Source organism: Lepidochelys kempii, chromosome 13 (genome assembly GCF_965140285.1).
Source record: "Lepidochelys kempii isolate rLepKem1 chromosome 13, rLepKem1.hap1, whole genome shotgun sequence".
Classification (NCBI taxonomy): Eukaryota; Metazoa; Chordata; order Testudines; family Cheloniidae; genus Lepidochelys; species Lepidochelys kempii.
The window spans coordinates 12,508,192-12,533,288 of record NC_136392.1 but is presented as its reverse complement, the minus strand read 5'-3'; the positions used below and the strand labels follow the sequence as shown (position 1 = coordinate 12,533,288).

General features: G+C 46.3%; 1 protein-coding gene across 4 annotated transcripts in view; it reads left to right on the top strand.

The window, feature by feature from the left end:
• RBM38 (RNA binding motif protein 38) overlaps positions 1 to 25,097 on the top strand; it is a 115,826-nt gene that overhangs the window by 13,538 nt on the left and 77,191 nt on the right. Inside the window, exons 4-5 of one of the 4 annotated variants that reach the window (XR_012154664.2) lie at positions 5,400 to 6,262; positions 6,804 to 7,491. The exons of 2 other annotated variants lie outside the window; for them this stretch is intronic. Coding sequence is in view for 1 of the 2 variants with exons in the window: in XM_073309289.2 (XP_073165390.1) it covers positions 5,400 to 5,700 (301 nt within the window). In the remaining variant the exon portion in view is untranslated. Of the gene's footprint in view, positions 1 to 5,399; positions 7,492 to 25,097 lie in introns of those variants that run through there. One more of the 4 variants, XM_073309289.2, reaches the window with a different exon arrangement.

Genomic DNA, 25,097 nt, shown 5'->3' with positions numbered 1-25,097 from the left:
GTTAAAGTCCAATCAGCATCATACCCTGATTGAAATGTCTAGCTGCAACTAAAAACTGCCAGTGGTCCCTTTAAATAGAAATGGATTCTGGAGTTGCTGTGTGTGATTTTTTTGAACATAATAAAAGAAGGTGTTTAGCATGCATTAGTACATGTGCTGGGCTGGGGCTTGGCTTTGGACAGGAACTACAGAAGTACATGCTACTTTGGTCTTAATACTGTTTATTATACAGTGTCCTATTTTGAGAGAAGCAAATACTAAGAGGAAGAAAATAGTCAAAAAGTTAGTGTTCTAGATCTGTTTGACCACTTTATCTTGTCAGCTACAATTTAAAGAAACATGCATTTTTAAAAAAAGTTTGTAGTGTTCTGTAGTTTGAGGTTTTTGGGCAAGTTAAGTCCAGTCCTGCCAGATACTGAACACCTTCAGCTCCCACCAAAGTTATTGGGAGTTGTAGGCTCAGTGCCTTGCAGGATTGGGTCCTTTTTTCTCTTAAAGTGCACATGCATCCAGCCAAATGGCCAGGAAATAGATGTGGAGGTTGTGCGCACGCATACATGGAGAACATGCAATGCTGCTGCAGTAAGATTTTTCTCATGCACCTCTGTTGGTTCTGAATGTTTCCTGGTCTGTTTCTGTCCAGGGATACATTCCACGTGCAACGCTGGCATCTACTCTTGTAAATTTGGCCTGAAATGCAGCAAAGAGAATTGATGTGTCTGGTGACAAACTTTCATGTCACCCATGGACATCATTAGGCATTTCAAAGACTTCTATCCTACTTAGCATCTTTATGCTTTCAGTGTGCTCACATGTTGGAGTGTGGACAGGTTAGGTCTGAGTGGGAGATGTCAGCAGCTTGGCCCAGAGTTTTGCATGGGAGTTACTAGGTACTTGGGATAGCTGTTTTTAACGAGACTATTTAGAGCCAAATGCTCAAAAGGGCCTCAACCCACAGCCTCTAGGTGAGCACTTGTAAATTTGCATGTGTGGGCAAAAATGATTGTGGACAGAATTGTGAGTGCAAACACAAGGCATGCAGGGGTTTGGGTTTGGTGTGGGGCTTTTTGTTGAACTTAAGCATTCACTTTTAAAAATCATACCAAGCCCTTTCCCTAGAGTTGCTGGGAATGCATTATTAGAAGGACCAAAACTTGGATGGGTAGGGAAGAGGGTTGGTTACAGGTCACCCTCTCGTCTGGAAGGAGCGCTTCTTCAAAAACAAACTTTTTAAAAGAGGACTCCTTGATAGAATAATGTTAGAATTAGGGAGACGATCTGACCCGCTCTTCTCTAACTTTGTCACATAGGCTAGTACAAGTGAGAGCAACTGTTTAATCCTTTACGTGGATTGGGGAAGATTAACACTGATGCAGAAATATATTTTAAAAAAATATTTGAAACAAGAGATGGGCCAGCACCAGAATCCTGCATCTGGATTAGATTCAAATCTTCCAGTCTGAACCCACCTTTATGGTTCTAAGTTAGGTTCAGATCTGTAAAGGGCCTGCTTCTGAGCTGGGTACGGCTGAAACCTTGCAAGAGCTTGTGAGATTTTGACACCGTTGGATATGAATTTGCACTTTAGCCCTGATTTAGCCTCAAACTCCATCCTATCCCTAATTCAGATCAGAATTAAAACCAACAAAAAGACACGAATTTCTAGCAGGTTCTTGTTTCATTCTACTCCATTAGATGAGTGCCAATGGATAGAGACATTCATGGACCTAAAGAACATGAGGTTATTGATTCATACAGTAGATCTAGGAGTGGGTTGGCTGCTGGATTTGTGACTGCTCCTAGCCCTCCAGAGATTTGAGGTAATAGTCTCAAGTCTGCCCCTTCAAGGGATAGTGCTGTTTCTGAATTGCTTTGCTGATGAGAGCTATAGCTCCTAAGGCAGCTGTTGCTGCGGGGCAACCGCAGTGGCTGTGCGAGCTGTTCACATTCTGAGCCAGGGATCTAGCTAGGAAAAAGTGAAGTGTTGGCTTGAGAACCCTGCTTAGATGAGCCCTTGCTTAGAGGAGATTCCCGAACTGGGACTCGGATGTGGAAAAGGCTATGCCATGTTCTGATGGTCAGAATGACCAACAGGAGCATGCACTGAATAATTAGAGAGGAGGAGGAGGAGAGTTTACAGCAACCACAGGTTGTTCTGTAACTCACTATACTGGAATCTATATAGAACTGTCTAGTAGGTACTGAACAATGCCCAATACAAGCAAGGTCAGAGGAACTGACACAAACCAATTTAATTTTTGTTCACAAATCATGATAAAACCTCTTCTTGCAGGGGACTATGTCCTGTCCTCACAGCGGAATAGATTAGATTGTTTGGGTCTTTTCCACCTCTAATTGGTAATCCAATGATTTATTGGCCAGGGGTAACATTTTTGAAAGTCCCATTTTTAAAAGTGGTTTAGGTACTTGGGCTCCTACGTTTAATTGACTCAATGGGAGACTTTGGAAGATAGGACTTGTGCTCCTAAAACATGTAAGCACTTGTGAAAATGTTTACCCCAGATCCATTTGGCAGGATTTAAACACTGCATTTTTTTGAATTGCTTCTTAGTTTTTTTTATGCTTATTTAAATATGTTGGTGCAACAGAGGAGGGTATTTCTATGTAACAAGTTTAGTGTAATGCCAGCTTTTTGGTGCAACAGAAGCTCATCTTGGTTTTTATTTTTGAAGAATGATTGTTTCTGCAGACCCAGTTTTGGGCGTGTGGCGAAATGCACTGGGGCAACAATTTCTCAAGCAGTCTCTGAAACTGCAGCCATCTTGTGCACCGAAGTGTTTTTACATGTAAAATCAGGAATTGTCCAGACTAATGACACTTGTACCTGCAGATTCTTGGACATCCCCTTGCATCCCTTGTGTTGGCCAGTTCAGTTTGTTTGAGCAGATTTCTGTTTTCAGGTTTGCGCGATCTTGCTCACAGTTTGAGGCCTGGTGTTTTTTGTTTTGGTTTTTTTGGCTCTTTTTGGTTCTTCATAGTCAGCAGCTTTTAGCTCATTAATAGAAGCTCTTTGTATGAATAATCTCAGATTATTTTCATCCTAAACGCTCTTACAAGAGTATCACTAAAATTTGCTTAGCAATACAGCCACGTCCAGGATGTGACCTATCAGCTGTTTAACAGTGTACAGCAACACAATAATTTAGGACAGAAAGTGAAGAATACAGTATCCAGTTTAAAGTGCAGAGTGAATACCTAGGGACTGAGCTGGTCAAGTAGGGAGCTAGATGGTGATACAAGGTTCACTCTGAAGTTTGGATTCCCATTCACAGTAAAAGACCATAGCTCTCATGTAAGTGGGGCCCAGCACTGATAATGAAAATGGTGCCTTAAGTCTAGTCCAGTGAATGGTTTTCACCACAAGCAGGGAGTCTGTTTTTCCAAGAGAGGATAGCACTGTGTAAAGCTAGGTAGCTCCTCTTTATCATCTGTGCTCTTTTATCTGATGTTCCGGTTAGGTACCCCATGAGTTGAAAGAGAAGTGGCATAAAGGTCACAAATACTGAAAATAATGCAAGTCACAGCTTGGTTTTTGGGGGGCAGCAGATTGTTGACATGGCAGCTGCTGGGAAGCAAAGGAAAGCAAACCAAACTAACAGTTCATGTTTTACAACAATCGCCATGTAGCTGTTTCCTCCAAGCAGCCTGGCATTGGGGAAACACTAGTGTAAATATATTGTAGATGATAAGCTGGCATGATAAGCCCTTTACTCTGATTATATCCTGGAGCTACCAGTCCATACCTAGTAAAAGCATCCTGATAAGGGCTTAGGGGTGAATAGCCTCACATCTGTTTACAGAGGAATTCCCAAGGGATAGGAGATCATGCCATTTTAATGGTGCCTTGGGAAGTGCAGAGGCCATGGGACTGGCCCACTGAGCTAGAGTCAGGAGGAAACAAGGAGCTGAGCCTGGGCGGGGGGAAGGCAGCTGTGGGATGCCAGCCCAAGATGGACACCCCTCCCTTCCCCCTTGCTACTATTTAAACACCACCATTGTGCCTGGTGCTGTGCAAGACACAGATCAGGAGTCCTTACTCCTTAGAGCTTGCAGCCGGGCCAGAGAAGGCAGTTAGATTAACAAAGGGAGGTAAAAAACAAAGCTAACACACTCTTATTTCTATGTCTGGCCCTTGTGGAAGGAGCAAGCCTCTGGGAGGGTTTAACTGATGGAAGGGCAGAAGGTCTGGTGTCCCAGGGCCAGGTGGCCATTCCAGGCACAAAGGACAGTGTAGAAGGAAACAAAAGATAGTGAGGCCGGTATTGTTGAAGGAAGCACAATAGAAATATGCCAGATCAGGGTTATTTGGGACTGCAAAGGTGCAGAGACATGGTTGGTATGTAAGGTTCAATGGACCGGTTAGACACAGGTGATGCTGGGACTGAGGGTCCTGGAGGTAATTTTGGCTGTGGTGGTGTGGAAAGACTGGGAGGGGGACTGGTGAGCATGATGCAGGCAGCTGGGAGGCAAGTGAGGCAGTTGCCGTACTCAGAGCAGGAGATGAGAGTTCCTAGACCAGTGTTTTAGTGCCTGGGACAAATTGGGCTAGTCAGATTATTAAAAGGAGGCGAAAGAAGTAACATACAGGAAGGAGTCTAGGTGACACAAGGGAAGTGTGAGGAGGAGGCGGGTGGTGCTGTTAAGCTGCACTGGGGAAAGCACACGGGGATTAGGAAGCCAGCAGGCTGAAGCTGGGCTGTAGCGTTTTTTGTTTTGTTTTTTAACTTGAGTTGGCAACAAGCCAGCATACTGTCTTGGAATCAGATCTACTCACTGGGTAGAGGAGGAGGTCTGCGTGTCCCCAGCATAAAGGGGAGAGTAGAGGCCATGAGAGTAGATGAGATCACCCTGGGAGAGGAGGCGGTGACCAAGAATACAGCTTTGAGGACACCAGCAGGAGGAGCTGCCAAAGGAGACGGCAACACAGTGGAGGGGAAGGTCAGAGAAGCGAGAGAGAGGAAGGTGATGGGGCAGATGGAAGACAGAGGCCCCAAGACTTCAGGGAGAAGCCGGTGAGAACCATTTCAGTGGAGCCGGAGAGGTTTTTTCCCTCAAGACATCCCAGCCAGGTTTCTTTCCCCTGTCATTGCAATTCAGTGGAGGGTACTGTAGTGGAAGGGGCATGAGAACCAAGATTAGAGGAACAGAGATAAGGGAGGATAAGGATCCGCTAAGTACCCACAGTATGAGCTTCTCCTTGTGCTACTTCTAACCTTCAGGATTTTGCCTTTCTTTAATTGTGCCCACCTTTTTAATTAAGCTGGCACCCCTAGCACCTGGATAGTGTTGACAGGCCTCACTGTCTCTGTTTTCAGTGCACTTAAGGGTTTTTTTGGGGTGGAAACCTGACTGACTTTCTGTCTGTTTTGACTCCACAGGCTCACCCCTCACTATATTTACCCTCAAGCTATTGTTCAGCCTAGTGTGGTCATCCCAACCCCTGTGCAGTCTATCACATCTCCCTACATAGACTACACCTCTGCGAGCCAAGCCTACACCCAGTACACCACAGCTGCCTACGACCAGTACCCCTACGCCGCCTCTCCTGCTGCTGGGTTTGTGGGATACGGCTACACGAGCGCAGTTCAGCAGCCCATCACTGCTAGCAATCCGGCAGCACACACCACAGCTTTTGTTCAGTATCAGCCCCAGCAGCTGCAGCCTGACCGTATGCAGTAAGGGCCCTGCCCGTGCGTTCACCATGTAGGACAGTCTCTTTTACAGTGGAAGGATACAAACAAAAAAGCAGAAAACAAAACCACCCAACCTTACTAGGTGTATACGAATACCTAAGCTATTTATAGTGTTAAGGACAAGCCTAAACCCTTGCTGTCTGACTGTGCTCATGGAAAAGGACTTCCGGTAAGTTTCTTTCAATCAGGGCAAATATTGTCTTGAAGATGGACTTAAATTGACTGAAATGTTAAAAGGAAAACTACAGTTTCTTGCACACTTAGTGATCTGCTTCCATTGCCTGTCACCTTCACTCCCACTCCTTCCCCATCCGTCAGTTGTTTCCTACTCCCCTCCCCTTCCCCAAATCAAATCTGCAATCCTCTCATTTACTGTCGAGGTACACAAGGTACTCGGAGAACATGGATAAAAAGCAATCGTATTTTTTGGTTGTACAAAAACTTTGTAATACTCAGATGCCTTACAGAAAAAAGAAAAAGAAACTATTTTTTAATATTTATTGCGATTTTATTCGCATGAGCTGTGAATTGCAGACAGAAGAATAGTAGTAAGTATCTGCCTTGTTTAATTCTCATTTTACTAAATTATTGTATGTCAGTAAAAGTTCCTAAGTAATTGCTGAATCACTTCAACATGCAAAAGGGAATATTGGCTTTAAGGAAAGCAGAATATTCCTTTAGTCAACGCACTGTAATATTTTTCTTGTAATTGTTACTCTTAAGATTATCTCAGACTTAGGTATATTTTTAAAATGCAAAAAATCAAACAAAAACCCCCCACCTGGAATAATGAACATATTGTCTACTTTGATGGATCTTTTGTTATGCTGCAACTAATGGAGAAATTGACAGTATTTATGTAAAAGTTAGACCGTTTTTTCAGGCTGTTGGCTGGCAAAGTTTAGGAGAATGTCAGGAATGGATTAAAACTTTTTTTTACATATTTGAACAAATGGGTAAATGTAACATTTTTATGCCTATGGTACAACAGCCAAATAAAGAGACAATAGACTACCTAGGGTAAGTGCATGTTTTTACAAGGAGCAGCAATCAGCTTATTTTTTTTAACCACTCAATACTATTTTGTAGGCTCCAGCCAAATAAATATGGTATTAAAGAGACAAATGAAATTGACTTGAATTGGATACACTGGGCCTTACCCTGCAGCTGTTGTGGACTTGATCCTGAGAGGTTCTGAGCCACCTTCAAGTCTCCTGGACCCCTCTCTGCATTCAAACTACAGTTTCCAGCATCTCCCATTGGAGTCACATTCCTTTTAAGGCACCTGGCCCTTAGTTGCCCCCTACGTTGTGTTGTCATTAAGTCCAGTGTCAAGTGGGTCTTCAGTGCTCCCTTTCTAAGCTGGTAGCGTTTTGCACCCACCGTTTGCTGATGATGTAAATGATCACCCAAGGTGCTGGGCAATGGAGACTAGCAAGGAGAGCAGTATCAGTATTGTCCTGAGGGGGTTGTCATGGTATCACAAAGAAACCACATGCTTCTTCTAATGGAAGTTGTCTAAAGGGAACAGTTTTGCGCGACTGATTCCATCCAAAAGTCTGATCCGCCAAAATTCTGTCTCGTGTAAGGGCTGGGTTTCTGAGGGCCTCTTCAATCAGGCAGGCCAGAGACATGCTAGGATTGGCACTTGCCCTCAGGCAAGGTGGCTCCAGGGCCCTGAGCCTTCCTTGAGTTGGCCAAAAGTAATTTGGTTTTCAACTTTTTGACACTCAAACAGCTGTTTTTAAAGTAAATAAAATGAATCTATTTAAACATGTTTAATTTTCCTTTTTATTTCATATCTATAAACACCTACAAACCCCCCTTCCCCCAGTGCTGGTCACTGAAAAAGTGAGACTAAGCCAGCCCTATGTTTTTTAGCACCACCCTATGCTGCTGCTAATAAGATTCTGACTCACAAAATCATTGGGGGGTCAGATTAGGGGCAAAAGTGGTGATACTCTATCCACAATCCCAGCTCCCACCCATTATCCTAGACTAGCTGGATGGTTTTGCTACATCTCAGCAGTTAAATAGGTAACAAGATTGACCTCTACGGTGTCATGGTTCTGTTTCAGCCTGAATGCCCCATTTAGACTAGTGGACATTTGTTTACTCCTGTCACTGCTGCTGTTTCAGGCTGCAGATACATTTCATACACTGTTGATCCAGGTCACAGTGGGGTGGGGCGGGGGGGAGGAGTATAAGCCTAGAACTTTTCTGTGTGTGTAAGTAATTAGGTTCTTTTGCTGCCCCAGGACTCTTAAGTGGTAGTGGCCGCCCACCATTGAATGCTGTCTCAATAGGATTCTACACTTAGGAGGAGGTTCCTGGTCTGAAGTCACTAGCTTAGAGCTGGGCTACACTGGGGGGGGTTTCAAGATTCGCAACTTCTGCTACGCTATTCATGTAGCTGAAGTTGAAGTATCTTAATTAGAGTTACCTAGCCGTCCTCACGGCAGCAAATCGAACGCGGCGGCTCCCCCCTCAACTCCACTTACTCTTCCTGCTGAGGTGGAGTACAGGCATCGATTCAGGGATCGATTTATAGTGTCTAGATGAGACACGATGATCAATCCCCACCTGCCGAGCTGGTGGGTAGTGAAGACGTACCCTTAGAAATACTGTAAGGGCAGCAGATTATTTGGCTATATATATATATATATATATATATATATATATATCCCTCAAGCCTTTTGATCAATGGTTTTGGTGGTCCTAAAATCCAAATCTGTTGATGTGCAAGTGACTTTTTTTTTCTCTCTCTGCACCTCCTGTCAGCATTCCTTGTTCTTCACTCAAGCAAAGCTCCTTTGAATTCAATATTAGGAGGGCTAAATGGAGTCTTCCATCTTCCTCCAGGATCTTCACCTAGCTCCCCCTGCAGCCAATGGAGAGACTGAGGCCCCTAAAGATTAATTTGGGAATGAAAAAACTATGACAGTGTACCTTTTTGATTAATAAGAGGAGATTTTCCTGTTAGAGCTAACTTCCTAACAGGTGCCCAAAACAGGAAGCAATAGTTACAAGGAAAAACTGACCCTGATGTCTCCCTTTCAATGGATATTCAGCCTGTTATTATAGAAATAGATTCCTGGCTCCAGATCAGTTTTGCCCCAAGCGTATTTCTAGAAAAAGCCACATCAAAGCAATAGTCTAAGCTGCCAGCTCCCTGTTTGTGAAAACCCAGGGGGGGCTTGGTGGAATAACAATGAACCACCCTGTAGAGCTTTCCAGGTGGAAATGGAGTGGTGACCCACACAATGGAAAGTGAAACGTTTAGCCTTTTGCAAGAGAACAAAACATTCCCCTCACCCCCCAACAGGCTAGAACCCCAAAAGCCCCCTTAGATCCCTTTGTTAGAGGGAAGGGCCAGTTCAAAATGCAATCTGCTAATGCTGATGTAGGAATAAGAGGTTTCAGCTTCTTGATTGTTGGAGTCCTTCATAGGAAAAGTCTACACACTTGCCAAGGTCCTAGAACAGAGGTGGGCGAACTATGGCCCACAGGACCCTTCTGCCCAACCCCTGAGCTCCTGGCCTGGGAGGCTGTCCCCTGGCCCCTCAGCCTCGGCTCACGACGCTGCCGGTGCAATGCTCTGGGCGAGGGGGCTGCGAGCTCCTGGGGCAGTGCAGCTGCAGAGCCTGGCCTGACCCGGTGCTCTGTGCTGCAGGGCGCATGGCTGGCTCCAGCTAGGCGGCACGGCTGTAGCACCTCCAGGCAGCGTGGTGAGGGAGCGGGGGAGTTCGGGGGCTGGTCATGGGGTGGGGGTGTGGATGGGGCAGGGCAGTCAGAGGGTGGGGAACAGGGGGCTAGAATGGGGGCAGGGGTTCCAGGGATGGTCAGGGAGAAGGGGTGGTTGGATGGTGCAGGGGTCCCGATGGAGGGGGAGTCAGGAAGGAGGGGAAGGGTTGGATGGGCCAGCGGGGGGGGCAGTTGAAGCAGGGGTTGCGGGGGTGGTCAGGGAGCAGGGGTCTTGGGGGAGGCAGTGAGGAAGGAGGAGGGGGTTGGATGGGGTAGCGGGGGTCAGTTAGTGGCGGGGTGGATGAGGCAGGGGTCTGGGGGTGGGTCGGATAGAGGGTGGGGACCAGACCACACTTGGCTGTTTGGGGAGGGACAGAGAGTGGGGGGGTGGATGAGGCAGGGGTCTGGGGGTGGGTCGGATAGAGGGTGGGGACCAGACCACACTTGGCTGTTTGGGGAGGGACAGAGAGTGGGGGGGTGGATGAGGCAGGGGTCTGGGGGTGGGTCGGATAGAGGGTGGGGACCAGACCACACTTGGCTGTTTGGGGAGGCACAGCCTCCCCTAACCGGCCCTCCATACAATTTTTGAAATCTGACATGGTCCTCAGGCAAAAAAATTTGCTCAAATCCCACTGGAGTTTCTCCTTCACTAAAGAAAGATGCACCTTTTCCCCTCCCCTCCCCTCCAGATTTAACATGTGAGGTCAAAGGGGTGACCCAACAACTGAGTCTCATTTTAAAACACTTGCTGCTCTTGATAAACTGCCTGGTGAAGGTAGTGGCCTGAAGTCACTGCAGTCGCATGTTTTATCGGGCTCAGACACTTGTGGAGACTAAATGTTTCCTGCTGGAGGCCTGGGGTTTGCATATCAGCCTAGCAACAGTTAGAGTGACTGCTGCAACTAAATGAATAGCTTTCCTCACTCCCTGGTATATTAGCAATCCCTAGAGAAAGGGGCCAAGTCACAGCCATCCTGCATTAACCCATTCCCTGGTCTCTTGTGAACGCGGGAGACCAAGAAAACCAGGCTGGGGTTTGGGAGAAGCCCTGATGTGCTGGGGAGAAGTGTCAACGCTGGTGGTGGTTGGTTAAATGTGAAATCAGCCAACAGCCACAACAGCTAATTTGTTCAATTTGCTTGCAGTGTTCCAGTTGCTAGGGGCTTGATGTGGCGAAGTACTGAGCAGGTCCTTGAGCTGCTAAGTGCCCTTTACTCCCATGGTGACACCCCAAGAGAAATAGATGCAATTTCTTTTAGAAGACCCGAGCCTAGACAAACGGACTGAAGAGGTGTGGAATAGCAGTTGGTGCAAGGCAGTGTAACACTATCACTAGAACAGGCAACTGGGAGTCAGATCTCTCGAGTTCACCTAACCTTTCGGGGACTGCGTTAACTTCTCTGTAGATAAAGTATACCAGCACCTACATCCGAAAGTGGAGGCATCCCTTTTGCCTGCAGCCACCCATATTTGCACATCTGGATGGATACATGCATCACAAACTGAGTGACTGCACAAGCAAGTGGTAGGGTTTGTGTCTCTTTCTAAAGATGCTTTGCCCACAGCTCAAGCAGAGCCTGTTGAGAAGTGTAACACCATCGCATTTTAACTTTACATAGTTTAGGGCAGGAAGTGAATCAGAGTATCGGGGCCAGATGGAATGAACAGGGGTGGGATGCTAGCCTTAAGTACCATGGGATCCTTGATAAGTGCAAAGAGCCAAGGACCTGGGTTATCAATTTCATTGAAAAACACAGGCCTGTGCCTGTTCTCATCTGGCTGGAACCAGGGTCCAGGATTGATTCCATGGGAAGAGGAGTGACCCCAACTGTATCTCCACCTCATTTTCCACAGCTCAGTGAATCTTCCTCAGATGTCTCCCAGGCAAGCATTGAGACCAGCCAGCCTCGCTTAGCTTATGAGACCAGTGCCCAAAGGGGTGAGGCCTAGTGGGGAAAAGGATGAGCATTTATTTGCACATTAACCGAGGTAACTGCGCTTTTGCTGCAGTTTACCCATTAGGCTCGAGTGCATGGTAACGATTTCACCCCCATGACACGTACAAAGAATGCTAACACCATCTGTTTCATTTTCTGGCTGGAACTAGCTTTCCCTTCCTTTCTGCCACCCTCAATCCTGCCAACGTAGAGATTCCCTTGTTTAAAAAAAAAAAACAAAGTCTGGATTAAAAACCATCCCTACAATAGGTTGAATAACAAAGTCAACTGACTCTGTTGCATCGTGCCCAGTGAATGGCTGCCACATATCAGGATATTGTCAAGGGGGGTAGAGGGGGGCAGTCATGTGTTTTACTAGATGGTTCCTGGAAAAGTTTCTGTTCAGCCTGATAGAATGCCTGGCTGCTGTTATCTCTGCACTTGCACTTAAATGGATGTGCTGCGTCTGCTTGCCAGCTATGGTGGTGGTGGAAAATTTCTTAAACTTAATAAAAAAAAAATCCTCCTGTGATACAATAGAAATTGGTTCTTCCTGTGACCTGAATAATAAACAACTATAAATGGTAATCCAGGCTGTGCATGTTTTCAAACCCTTGTAGTACACACGTTTAGAATGATGATATGAGCACTACGTGGGATGGGAGGGGGGAAGCTGGCCTTGTTGTTGAAAACCGAGCTGAAGGGCTGAGCCGTCGTCCTCTCTGGGAAACGCTGCCGGCAAGGATTCCATCTTTCTTCTCATGCCAGCTTCCCCCACCATTTGTTTATTTATTTATTTATTGACATGGAATTGTTCCAGCCTTTCTTAGAGTGGTTGCAATGCTAATCAACGAGGATGGGCGCAAATGATATAGTTGGCCGTGGGGAGAGGGAGCATGTGGGGGCAGGAATTGGAAATCTGAATTTCACAAACAACCCTTCTTATTACTGAGAGCTGACTCCACACAGCAGATCCCAAACCTGGGATGTTTGACATTTGCATCTGGCTCAAGATCTGAGTTTTGCAGCTTGAGTCTATTGGTGACAACACCACCACCAATAATAATATCAGAATAGATCTAAGCACTCAAAGGAGCTAGAGCAGGGTAGCTCTGGCAAAGGGAAGAGTCTGTCTCAGATAAGGATAAAGAGTGTGGGAAGGAGATTGAGGCCCATGCTTGTTAGAAATGTGCATCCAATTGTGTGCCTAATTTTCTCGCAGTTGCACTTGCTGTTATGATGATTGTGCACACAGCTGCAAATGCAGGAGCCTGACCAGTCGGATGGTTAAATTCCTGTGTTCGCTCGAGCTCCTTCCATTGTGCTCATTGGGAGTCACACCTGAGATAAAGCACGGAGGGGGGAATTTCCAGAAGAAAAGTCCAAGTGAGGCCAGAGCTATGCTAGGAGCCAGCAGTGAACAACTGAGCAGCTTATTTAGCTATGAATGGTTAGTTGAGTTGTGGTTTCTCATGGCAGCAGAGTGAAGGAAAAGCTCCACATCCCTGTTTCTATGGGGAGCCCTGACACGTCACAATGGAGTCCCGGATGTGGTTTATATGAAGTGTATGTGGCGCTCTCTTTGCATTGCTGCACAGGAAAGGTTTTTGACAGCCCGGTGATGATTAAAATAAAGGGGATGGTAAATATGAAACTAGGATGTGCCCTGGGGCAATAAAGCCACAGCAAGCCCTTCTTAACCTAAACTCCCACTGCAGTCAATAGAAATGTGGACTGAGCAAGGCTCCCAGGATGTGGCCCAATTAGTTTTCTCTCCACTATTCCCCTGAAAAGTAACTTGCCTTTAAATTGCTGCAACCAATTCACAGGATGGATAAAAGAAAAAGCCAAAGCAGAGGGGTTGGTTCAAAGAGATTAGTATTATACCTTCAGCCAAAGATGTAATGAATGCAGGGACTTCCCAGGAGCATGTCTCTTATTCCGCACTCCCCCTCACACCCTTTGCTCCACTCCTTTTGCTATTCAGATGCAGAACGATGCCAGTTCAAATGCAGAAGACAGTCTCAAGGCATGGGGAGCAAGTAATCATTTTTTGGACAAAGGCGCTAAGCAAGCCGTGGCAAACAAACATCCTTCTCGCTTCCTAGCTTCCTACGGCCCTGAGAGCAAAAGCTTGTCTGAAACTGCCGAGCACAGAGGGACAGTGCTGGTGTGTGCAGTGGGGGTGGGGGGTCTTCCAGGCGACTGGCAAGCAGTCCAATTCATTCTGTGCCTTGCAGGCTGAAACCAAACTTAGGGCAGAGTGACAAACAAATCAATGGTAACAAAAAGGCTTTGAGCCCCGAATAAATGAGACTCCCGGTGGTCAGGTTTCACATGCACTCTCATTTTGCTGACACATGGCACAGGCATTTGGTCGGATTGTCACCCGGGTCCTAACTTCAGCCAACACTACAAACCCCATATAGGAACCAGCTCTGCATTAACCCTGAAGCTCCACACCTCACACTAAAGGACATCAGATACGTATTCACAAGTGGCATCCGCCCATTCTTGTGCTGTGCTGTGGTAGCATGTGGATGTCGGCCTGGGCCTCGCTGAGGGATCACTGTCTTTCCGAATGCTCTGGTTTGTGCTGGTGCCACATTAAACCATCATTAGCAGCCATTTACAAACTACTGTTTGGCCTCTGCTTTCAAGCTCTTTTACACATACCTTTAACTTAACATTTCAATAATAAGGGAAAGAGACTTAGGTAAAGTTTTCCCCAACCCCTAAATGACACAGGTGCCTTTCAGTAAGACAGTGCTTGTGCGTATGAACAATTAGTGCTCACAAGCTGGGGTATAAATCTACCCTGAGGTACCATGCTGTGCACTCATATAGACCATGCTGCTGCATGCTAAAACATCCCAAGTGGGTATTTCTCAACCCCACTTTCACTAGGGCACTTTCAGTGTGGCATAGCAGGGCTTGGCCGGCCCTGGGTGCCAATGGAGAGGGGGACCTGAGGCTGGCCCTGTGCAGGCCGGAGGGCTTGGGCGTCCCCGCAAGTGGTGGTGGGGGAGAAAGCAGGGGCTGGGGCCTGCCCCAGTGGGAGGGGGACCTCAGCCCAGCCCTGCGCCAGCAGGAGGCAGGGAGGTCTTGGGCCAGCCCCACGTTGGGGGGTGGGGTGCTAAGGCCGCCCTGGGGGTGTCCTGTTTTGGTCACCCTAAGCAGGGGCAATATGGACAGTTAATGTGAGGTAGATTTACACCCGTCCTGCTGCATACTAACTGTTCATGTTAAAAGAAAAGGAGTACTAGTGGCACCTTAGAGACTAACCAATTTATTTGAGCATAAGCTTTCGTGAGCTACAGCTCACTTCATCAGATCCAAGGGGGGTAAAACCTAGATGCCCCAAACAGGGATTAGGGTTCCACTGTGCCAGGCACTGCATACACCTATGATGCAAAGACGCAGCCCTGAAATGCAGCCACTTCTGGTGTGGCACACAGCAAATGATGAACACTCATTGTAAGACTAAATAACAGTTTAAGACAAGCAGCAAAGAGGGAATAAACAACCCACATACTTCCAGGAGATGTTACACAATGCTTCCAACTTTCTAACCTCAGCAGTGAGGTGTTCTGTGACAGCCCATAGTACAGCACGCTCATTGGGTGGAAAAAGGGTGGGGGAGTGGGGTAAAAGTAGGAAACCACTTTTTAATGAAAAAAATGTTTATTTTTTAAGACACAGGTAAAAATTTCAAGCACCTGAGTTCCATTTTCAAAAGTGACTTTGGCACTTCGGTGCATCCGTGAGATTTGACTCTAAAGCACTTTTGTAACTGATGCTTAGGCACATTTCCCCAATCCCTTTCAAAGCAGTTAATTCCCAGTGACGTAAACTGGTCACCTCTGATCTGCGACTAAAAGTCACCATTCTGGATGTGAGAAACTCAGGGCAGCTTTTAAAGCTGCCCTCTGGACTCAGTTTGGTCTACTGATATAATATATATTTAGGCAATTCTTTGGCTATGTATATTGCCATGTCCCGTGAACCATATAGTCCTAGAGTTCTAAATGTTCTATTTACCCAGTAGACCATGCAGACGTCTTTAGTTTCAGCCTGGCCTGTCAATAAACAGCGATCTGCATTGTGCCTGAAGGTACTAATCCTGCTGAGAACTCGGTAGAGGCACGGTGTTAGCATATGTGGAAAAAGCCCATATGAAAATTGTTTAAATACGGTGGCTGTCTTTGCAGGGTCCATTGAGTGCCTGCCAAACTGGGCCTGACCTATGGATCATGTAGCCTGACAGCCTGGCTCCAACAGTGGCCAATGTCGGCGGCTTCATTGGACGATGTAAATACCCAAAAATGCTCCTAAAAGGGGCAACAGGCTCCTGTTTCCTAACCCTCAGTATTATGGGCTTTTCCCTTCTATACACACAAAACAGGGTTTAAGACTCATAGTTTGTAATCAGCATAATTGTTTTTCCCCTTCCACAAAAGGGTTTAAGACTTTTTCACATGCATTGTCTAAGGCAGCGGTTCTCAAACTGTGGGTCGGGACCCCAAAGTGGGTCACAACCCGATTTTAATGTGGTCGCCAGGGCTAGCATTAGAGTTGCTGGGACCCAGCCAGGGCTGAAGCTGAAGCTCTAGTCCAGCCCCACCTGGGGCGGCATGGCTCAGGCTGTGACCCTCTCTCCACCCCACCCAGGTGGCGGGGCTCGGGCCCCACCCCCCTCCCAGGGTTGTGTTGTAATGCTGTTGTCCGAAGGGGGGTCACAGTGCAATGAAGTTTGAGAACCCCGGGCCAAAGTTTCTTGCAGACATCTCTGTTTTTATGAACCTGGGTCAGTCATTTGAAGGAGAGAAACCTCCTATATAAATCATGTTGGTGAATTTAGGTTTGCCGTACTTGGCCAAGATGTAGACATGTGTTGCATAGTGAAGCAACTTGTGGTTAAACCAGATGTTATCAGTCCTGGGTGCCTAACAACAGCTGCAATATACTGCAGGGTTAGCGAGCCATAGAGCCAGATCCTTTAAAAGCGCACAGCCAGATTTTCAAGTGCGCAGTACCCACCCTTGGTGCAGGTTCCTAGACCTGCTGCAAATTCTAGCCATAGCTTTTATGACAACTGATGAGCTAATAAATGCCAAATTCTGACTGAACAAACGTGTTGTTCTCACTGGCTTTCAAATTGCCAGAGACTGATTATGTGACTTTAAAGCCATGTGATGACGACACACTTCTGTAACGCTTCCTATACACGCTGTTGCCAGAGTCAGCATTTCTGCGGACAACATACAGGCAAAAGCAAGGCGCTAAGCCCAGGTTTTGTGGAAGAATGGAAGGAGCAGCAGGTGAGTGAGCAGGATGCTTTTTCAAAGCCTTCTGCAAATAAGCAGGAGTCCGGCAACGCCTGCCTGGAAAGACCTACAGCGCGAACATGGACTGCATTGTTCTACGAGGGCCCAAATAATTAACAGCCACTCTATGCTGCAAGGAGGCCCCTGCCTGCTCTGAAATCAAAGAAGTTGCAAACTCCCTGACAGGCTCTGCCTACCTTGGAGGTTTGGTTGCACGCAGGGTAGTTACACTGATAGGGCTGTTCGAGCACAACTGATCGTGATGACGTGCTGCACTGCTGTAAAAAGTGACTTTCACCAATGTAGATGCGGGCACAACCAGCCTACAGCCTCCCTGCGGCTTTCTAAGCATCCTGGTTTCCAAGAGCCAAACGAGCATCCGAACAAATGTCCAAGCAGCTCAGAACAAAAGGTGTTGTCTGCTCTCTCCTTTGTTTTAGACAACTTTGCACAACGAATATAGGAGGGTTGGAGACCCACCACACTATGCTCAGTGAGGAGGAGTCTGGTCTGACTCCTGAGGCTGGGTACTGGGCGTCACGGTTCCTGTGTTCTCAGTCTTGCTTTGCTCCTGACTCACCAGATCAGTGTTTCCCAAACTAGGGCCGCCACTGGTTCAGGGAAAGCCCCTGGCTGGCAGGGCCGGTTTGGGCAACACTGATCTAGTTTCATCACTGCACTAGGTGAACATAGGCAATGCACTCCCAGCTCTTTGAAGACCTCAATTTTTTCACCTGTTGAATGGGTCTATTGATAAAGTGGACTATAAACAGTCCCTAAATCACAAAGTTAGTTTGGGGGTTAATTATATTTTGCAAAGTGCTTTGAATGAAAGCAAAAAAAAAAAAAAAAAAAGGACCAAGTTCTGGCTGGACTTAATATTATAATACAATAAAAATACTGGCAGTGGAGTCGAGAGGCCTGGAACTTAGGGGCCCTGGCGTGTATTCTGGGTTCTGCCACAGATTAGCTGTGTGACCCTGGGCAGGCCACAGCACCTGAGTTTCCTCTGGCACCTCATTTGTTTACCTCTCCGTGACAGGGACTGTTTCTTATTACGTGTTCAGACAGCACCCAGCCCAATGGCTGGAGACCTCCAGGTGGTACCCGAGGACAAATAATAAAGAAGATCAAACGATTCGTTTTGTAATTTGCATCCTACGAACATACAGTTTTAAGGTTTTACGATTTCTTTGTTTAAGTCAATGCAGCTCCCCGCAGACTGTTGAAAATTTGGACCCTCGATTCACACATACACCATCTGCCTTCCAGCCATAACTGCTATCAGTAGGGATATGTAATAGATGAAATGCCAGAGAGAAATGCTTTCACACTGCCTAGCGCCTGCATCGCCCTCCAGGCGTTGTTACAGGGCAGAGTCCTGGCTTGGTACATGGTAAGGGTTGCATGCTAAGCTAATTTTAAAAAATTAAAACATTCTTCATTCACCATCTGGTTACAAAAAGAGAACTGACACTTACTCATTTCTGCAGTGAGTAAAAGTGAGATACAGCACCCTACTGCCATTTATTCATGGTGCAACTTTAAAGACCACAAACCTATTCTCTTGTAGGCTCTTCTAACTGCAAAGTGAAAGGCTGCTGGGTCTGGGCTGTAGAGCTGCCAGGATGATAAGAACCAGCTTCCTAATCTCGACTCCAGCAGCTGACAGGGTGACTCTGATAATAAACATTACCCTCTGCTTCCATACAGGGATGGCATGTTTTTAGATACTTTCAGACTGGCCTGTTTGTAAACTTGCCCACACGTCAGCAGGAGTCTTAGGCAGGAGAAGGAGAAAAAAAAAATCTCAGTGGAACCGGGGTGGGAACACAATACAGTCAAACAGTGAGGCTGCCCCAGCAGCTAGCTGGCTATAAGCAGCCTAACCCTTCGGGAAAGGAGCGACTTAAGTAATATTGGGCAGAGCAGTGGTGCCTACCTGGCCATATTAGAGGTGACATAGGAAGGCTTTGGAGAGTCAGGGGGAGTTGGATGGGTTGCACATCCTTACAGATCAATTCTTAGGACAGCCCTGAGAATGATCCCAGAAAAGACCTTAAGTGGTGTCCCTACTGAGAGTCAACAATGGCAGAACGGGCTGCAGGGAGGGCTGGGGGTAGGGAGGGGCAGACGGCAGGGGATATGAAAGACAGGAAAGCTGAAAGACAGGAAAGCTAAAACCCAGGGATTCATGCGTCCCAGTATATACCAGGGTCAAGGGCGGTGAGGTGAAGTCAGGCTCCACTATCTAGGGACTGGGTTGAACAAGGAAACCACAAACAAGGCAGAGCATGTAACCAGATTAACGTATTGGGAAATAAAGCCATGGCAGTAGTGATCGGACTTCCCCCAAATCTCCTATCAACCATATGCTGGAGCAACGCTGAACCTCAAGGGTGGGACAAATGAATTAGGGGTTTCCACAGGGTGACACTGCTGAGGACTCAGACACCCCATCTGTCACCACAGCCTTGGTGACATCGCAGGAGCAGAACACACAATTCATAGGTGAGAAACCTAAGCAGCATGTATTCAATATTAGTGGGGGCTTGGGGGCTGGGTGGTTCCAAGTGCTGGATGTCAGGACTGCTGGGTTCCTTCCTGCTGTCAGTGGCTTCCCAGGTGACTTGGGCGATTCACCTCTCAGAGACATTGCAAAGCATAATGTGTTGTGCTCTGCAGATTGTGAAGGTAACGAATGAGGAAATATTTATTTTATATCATTAAACGGCAGTGTTAAAATGCACCAAACTGAAGCTTCCTAAACATGTTACATTAGAAAAGGCTCCAGTAGTGTTGGGCAGAGACCAAGAGCATTCCCTACCTCCATGATCAGATACTGATAATCCCTAGAAGCCCCCATGAGAATGATCAAGTGGATTTAAGCAAATTCTGCTGGAGGACGAACCTTGGGAGTATGAAATCATAGAATCATACAAGATTAGGGTTGGAAGAGACCTCAGGAGGTCATCTAGTCCAATCCCCTGCTCAAAGCAGGACCACCCCCAACTAAATCATCCCAGCCAGGGCTTTGTCAAGGCAGACCTTAAAAACCTCTAAGGATGGAGATTCCACCACCTCCCTAGGTAACCCATGCCAGTGCTTCACCAACCTCCTAGTGAAATAGTTTTTCCTAATATCCAACCTAGATCTCCCCCACTGCAACTTGAGACCATTACTCCTCATTCTGTCATCTGCCACCGCTGAGAACAGCCTAGCTCCATCCTCTTTGGTAGCCTTCAGGTAGTTGAAGGCTGAATGGTTGGTCAGATCTCCTGGAAAAATATCACACCAGGGCTTTCCTTTGCTGAAATGAGGAATAAGCCACGCTTTAGGGGTTGAGGACTTTTCTTCTAGTTGGCTTGTCTCTTCCATGCAATCTGAGCAAAGGAGGAGTTTGAAATCTATGGGAAGGAATGTGCAAAATTATTACTATGAATGTTTTCCTATGTGGCGGTGAAGCTCTTCTCTGGTTAACAAAGTGCTTTACAAGCGTTTTACAGAGAGGGCAGCTGAAGCACAGAAAGGAAACATGACTTGCAGCAATCCAGAGAGGTGAAGGTCATGCAGCAAACCAGTCATATAGCTCAGGGCTCCTGTCTCCTGCTCAATCCACTAGATCACAGCTGAGTTTGGAAGTCATTTATGTTCTGATGTACCATGCAGTCGAGTGGGTGAAGATTAAATGGAAGTAGTACAATGGGGTGGAGATGGGGAGAACAAGGTGAAGGGACTATTTGACAATTAAAAAGAAGTTGTATTAATTTTTCTAAAAGAGAAAATATACATTACATTTTAGTGACTACAATCATACCTCAGTGTATGTTTACATTGCAACTAAAAAGGTACGTGCTTAACTTGGGTGCTAACCTGTGTTAGCAAACTCACGTTAAAATACCAGTGAAGACACATCATCTCTGCTTCTAACTTGGGTTAGCAGCTTAAATTCAACCTCAGGCTGCCTTACAGCCTTTTTGTTCAAGCCACTAACCTGAGTTAAAAGTCAAATTGCTGTGTCATCACTGCTATTTTAACCTGAATTATCTAATCCAAGTCAAGAACTTTTTTTTGCAATGTAGACAAGGTAGGTACAATGCAAAAAGAGAGACAGTGTTCAGGAAATGTGAACAACTAAAATCATGCAACAAATATGAGGAAAAAGAGGAAGTCAAGAACAGTGGAAAATACAGATCAGCTGGTGGGAAGAAACAAAGAACAGGTGTTGAAGTGAGTAAAATGACATACTTTTTCAGTGTAAGACAAGAAAGATGTATAATCAAGATATCTTCATGATTTAGTAATCTAGATGCATTACTCTCTCATATTGCATGTGTGTACACCACAAGAATTAGCTAAAGAAGTAGACAGCTCTTTAAATTAGCAGAAATTTTTTTAAGATCACCCAATGTTTGGAAGCTGAAGCTAGATAAATTCAGACTAGAAATAAGGGGCAATTTTTAACAGTGAGGATAATTAACCATTGGACTAATTTAACCAAAAGTTCAAGTGATGGAGAATCCCTTACAAATCTTTGTGTCGAGACTGGAATATCTTTCTAAAAGATATGCCCTAGCTCACCAGAAAACATGGGTTTGATGCAGAAATTACCCAGTGAGGTTATGTGGGGTGTGTTATGCAGGGATTGAGACTAGATGATCATAATGGTCCCTTCTGGCCATAACAGTATGTCTCTGAAGAATGACTAATAGATACTATTATAGAGAGCATGTCTGCAAAAAAAATAACCAAAGGATATTGGAAATCAGACTCAAAGTTTAGCAAGAGACCAGATTATCTCCTTCACTGAAACATTTGTGAAAACATGCCCATGATGCCTGGACAGACACCATCAACAAGAGAATTGCCATACAGTCTTTGGCTTCTCTGATGAGACTACCAGTCAGGAGGCCAGTTAGTACAAAACGGCTTTGTGTTTCGTTGTGATATGGACATCTTCCCGCTAGGATGAAACTCATTTCGCAAGGACACCAGTCAGTCAGGTGATTAAATCACCACTGAGTGGAACTAGAGCGGGATTTTTGGAGCACTGAAGGACTGCAAGGCTCTCTTTGGGACTGAGTACTCAGGTCAGTCAGTCCCATGGGAAAACGTCAGCTGTGATTTTGGCTGAGACGTGGTTTCACCTACTGCTTGTGAGACTCTGCCAGCCTTGGCTTACATCAATACGTTGAGATGGCCATAATGGTTTATTTAGCCTAGAATCCAGACTCCAGCAGGGGCCAGTACCAGATGCTTCAGAGGAAGGTATAACCTCCCTACCCCTGAAGAATTATAATTATGGACTAGCATACCCAAAGGAGAAGTGTCTTCCTAGCCCCAGCAGCTCAGAGACAAAAAGCCATGGTTACAAAATCCCCCTCCCCCATCGTCAGACTTCCATGGATAAACCTCAATGGACTTCACAGGGCCTGCTCTGAAGTGTAGCTTGTTTCCAGTGTGGCGAGATAAGGCTTAAAATAGCTCTTACTGCTTGTGGTGTTTGCTAGTGTCCATGTTGTTACATTTTCCACATGCTGCCATGGTCCCAGCACTACTTTGGGCATAACAGGACTCATCCTAGCGAGATCACATTTTATTTTTACAAATTAAAAAAAAAAAGAGTATTATTCCATGTGCCGAGCCAGGTCTGTCACAGAGCGTCTCCTATGCCAAGCGGCACAGCATTGAACGATGCCTGAAATGCAACTGCAGCTTCTGAAAGACAAAAACCCTTCCTCTATTTGGTGGATGGCTTTTTTTCCCCACATTCCCCCTCTCCTCCTCACACTGGCCCCCTGCCTCCTCCAGACCCGAGCTCACCAGGCTTGGCCAAAGGGGTGTTATCATGCCGCTGAAGATGGCAGAGCACAGAATGTGTTTGTACCTGGGAGCCTCAGGCGAGCAGAGCGGGCATGTGCCAAGGAGAACACTGGATTCTGTTTTCCATGTCTGTTTTGGCTACTGCATAATGTCATTTGGCCAATTCCACTGAAACAGAACAAAAGCAGAGAATACCAGATGAGAGAGAGCCAATGGCAGGGAGCCGTGGGGGCCGGAGGAGGGAAGGAGGGGACCTGTTGTTTAAAGAGCTTTTCAGCAATGGTAAAAAGCTCCATTACAGAAAAGTTAAAATTGCAGCTCTCCACAAACACACACATGCCCTTTCTTAGTGGTGGAGTTTCTTTATGTTAGCGTGAATGGTGCCTGATTTGCTGGTCCCATCAGTTACACTGCAGATGCTGGATGCCAGCTGAGAAGAATGTGGACGAAAGAAGCCAGCATCCCTCTTTGAAAGGCCAGCCCCATTGCTGCTTGGAACTAGCAGCATATTTTTAACCCCTTTGCTGCTAACGGAACAAATTATGGGTTTTTTTCTTCTTTAAAATCAGAAGTTGTAAGTGACCACAATAATTAACAGCACTTGGCAGTTTGTATCTCAAAACCCTGTATGGACATTAGCCAAACAACTAATCATCCACAGTTTTCTGACAATCATATATGTTGTATTTAAAGGAAAAGTGTCAAATTTGGCCCAGTATTTGAAAAGATGAGGGGGAACACTTTAAAAACTTAGGTCCCATAGAAATGTTTTAATGATTAAAATAAAGCCCATGGGAACAACTGTTCTTAAACAACTAAATATTTGCCGGAAGAGTCTGCAACCCAATTATTGCGGCATTAAGAACCTGAAAGTGACTGTTACAAAAACATAACTGACCTCATTAAGTGTCATTGACGAAAATGAAAGAAACGGCACAAGTAAACAGTCTAAATAGCAAACGTTAAATCGGACTTTAAAATCCCTCTCAGTTTGATACTTAGAGCAGCCACCTCTGTGGTAGCATATAACAGCTGTGCAAAACTACATGTCATAAGAGATTAGGCCAGGACCTTGGGTACAGCATGTGGAAGTATGTGTAGAGGAAAATCTGAGCTCATGGAATGCTGTGAGGAGGGTCAGTCAGCAAATTCCCTGGGCTCCGGAAAGTTTCACAGACACTCTTTTGCAGTGTGTTACACAGAACTAACTCATCAGGTCATGTAGAATTCTAGGAGGTAGCAGGGAGCTGGGAGCCAGGAAGCCTCAAATGCTAATTCTGGATCTACATGACGTAGTTTTAGGTCAGATACTTAGGGCCTGATTTTCAGAGGTTCTGAGCCCCCACAGCTCCCAGTGACTTCAGCTCTCTGTTCTTGGCATATTTGCAAACCAATCTCTCTGACTCAGTTTCCCCATGTAAAAATGAGAGCATTATGAGTTATTTTTTGTTAAAGCAGAATGCTATATAAATGCTAAACATTCTCCTTTGGACAGTGGTTCTCAAAGCCGGTCTGCCGCTTGTTCAGGGAAAGCCCCTGGCGGGCCAGGCCAGTTTGTTTACCTGCCGCGTCCGCAGGTTCGGCCGATCGCGGCTCCCACTGGCTGCAGTTTGCCGCTGCAGGCCAATGGGGGCTGCAGGAAGGGCGGCCAGCACATCCCTTGGCCTGCGCCACTTCTCGCAGCCCCCATTGGCCTGGAGCAGCGAACCGCGGCCAGCGGGAGCTGCAATCGGCCGAACCTGCGGACGCGGCAGGTAAACAACCCGGCCCGGCCCGCCAGGGGCTTTCCCTGAACAAGCGGCGGCCCTAGTTTGAGACCCACTGCCTTAGGAGGAGCTCTGTGGAATGTTCCCTGAAGTTCCTTAGCTGTATCATTCCACATGAGACATGTGAAACAGTTCATCAGCTCTGGGGTTCGACCTTCCTTCCACTCAAGAGGAAAGAGCTCATATTTTGATGAACTTTGGCCAAAACGTGACTTTTGTAATACCAGAATTTGAATTGCCCTTCATTCAAAGTGTCTTTATTTTGCAATAGTGCTTCCATTGAGGGCAATGCACTCCTTGGCCCAGACTCTGATCTCTGTCACAATGGTGCAAATCTGGACTGACTCCATTAGTCACAGCAGAATTATACCATGTCAACAAGGAGATAGGAGTCCGACCCACTTGCTAGTGGTGGGGCTGTCACGTACGGGGTGCTCCATTTACTTTGTTGTGCATTTACCGAAGGTCACAAACATGTAATTAAACAATAATTCTCAGCGTTGTCTGCAGGCAGCGGCAAGTTACCTGCCAGGCAGGTGCTCACTAATATCCGGGGACTTGGCTCCTTCTGTGAGAGGGCACAGATACCACCTGCAAAATCTAGTTAGTGGAGGCTGGATTGTTTTCCAGCTGTGAGACTGCCAGTACCTACACATGGCGTACCCCTCCCCACACACAGTGCTGTCATTCCCCAGAGCACTGCCTAATGCTAGAGCGGTGGGGATGCTGATTCTGGGAAGTCTGTTACAATGATTTAGTTCTCACCTGCTAACTGCAGGTGAGACC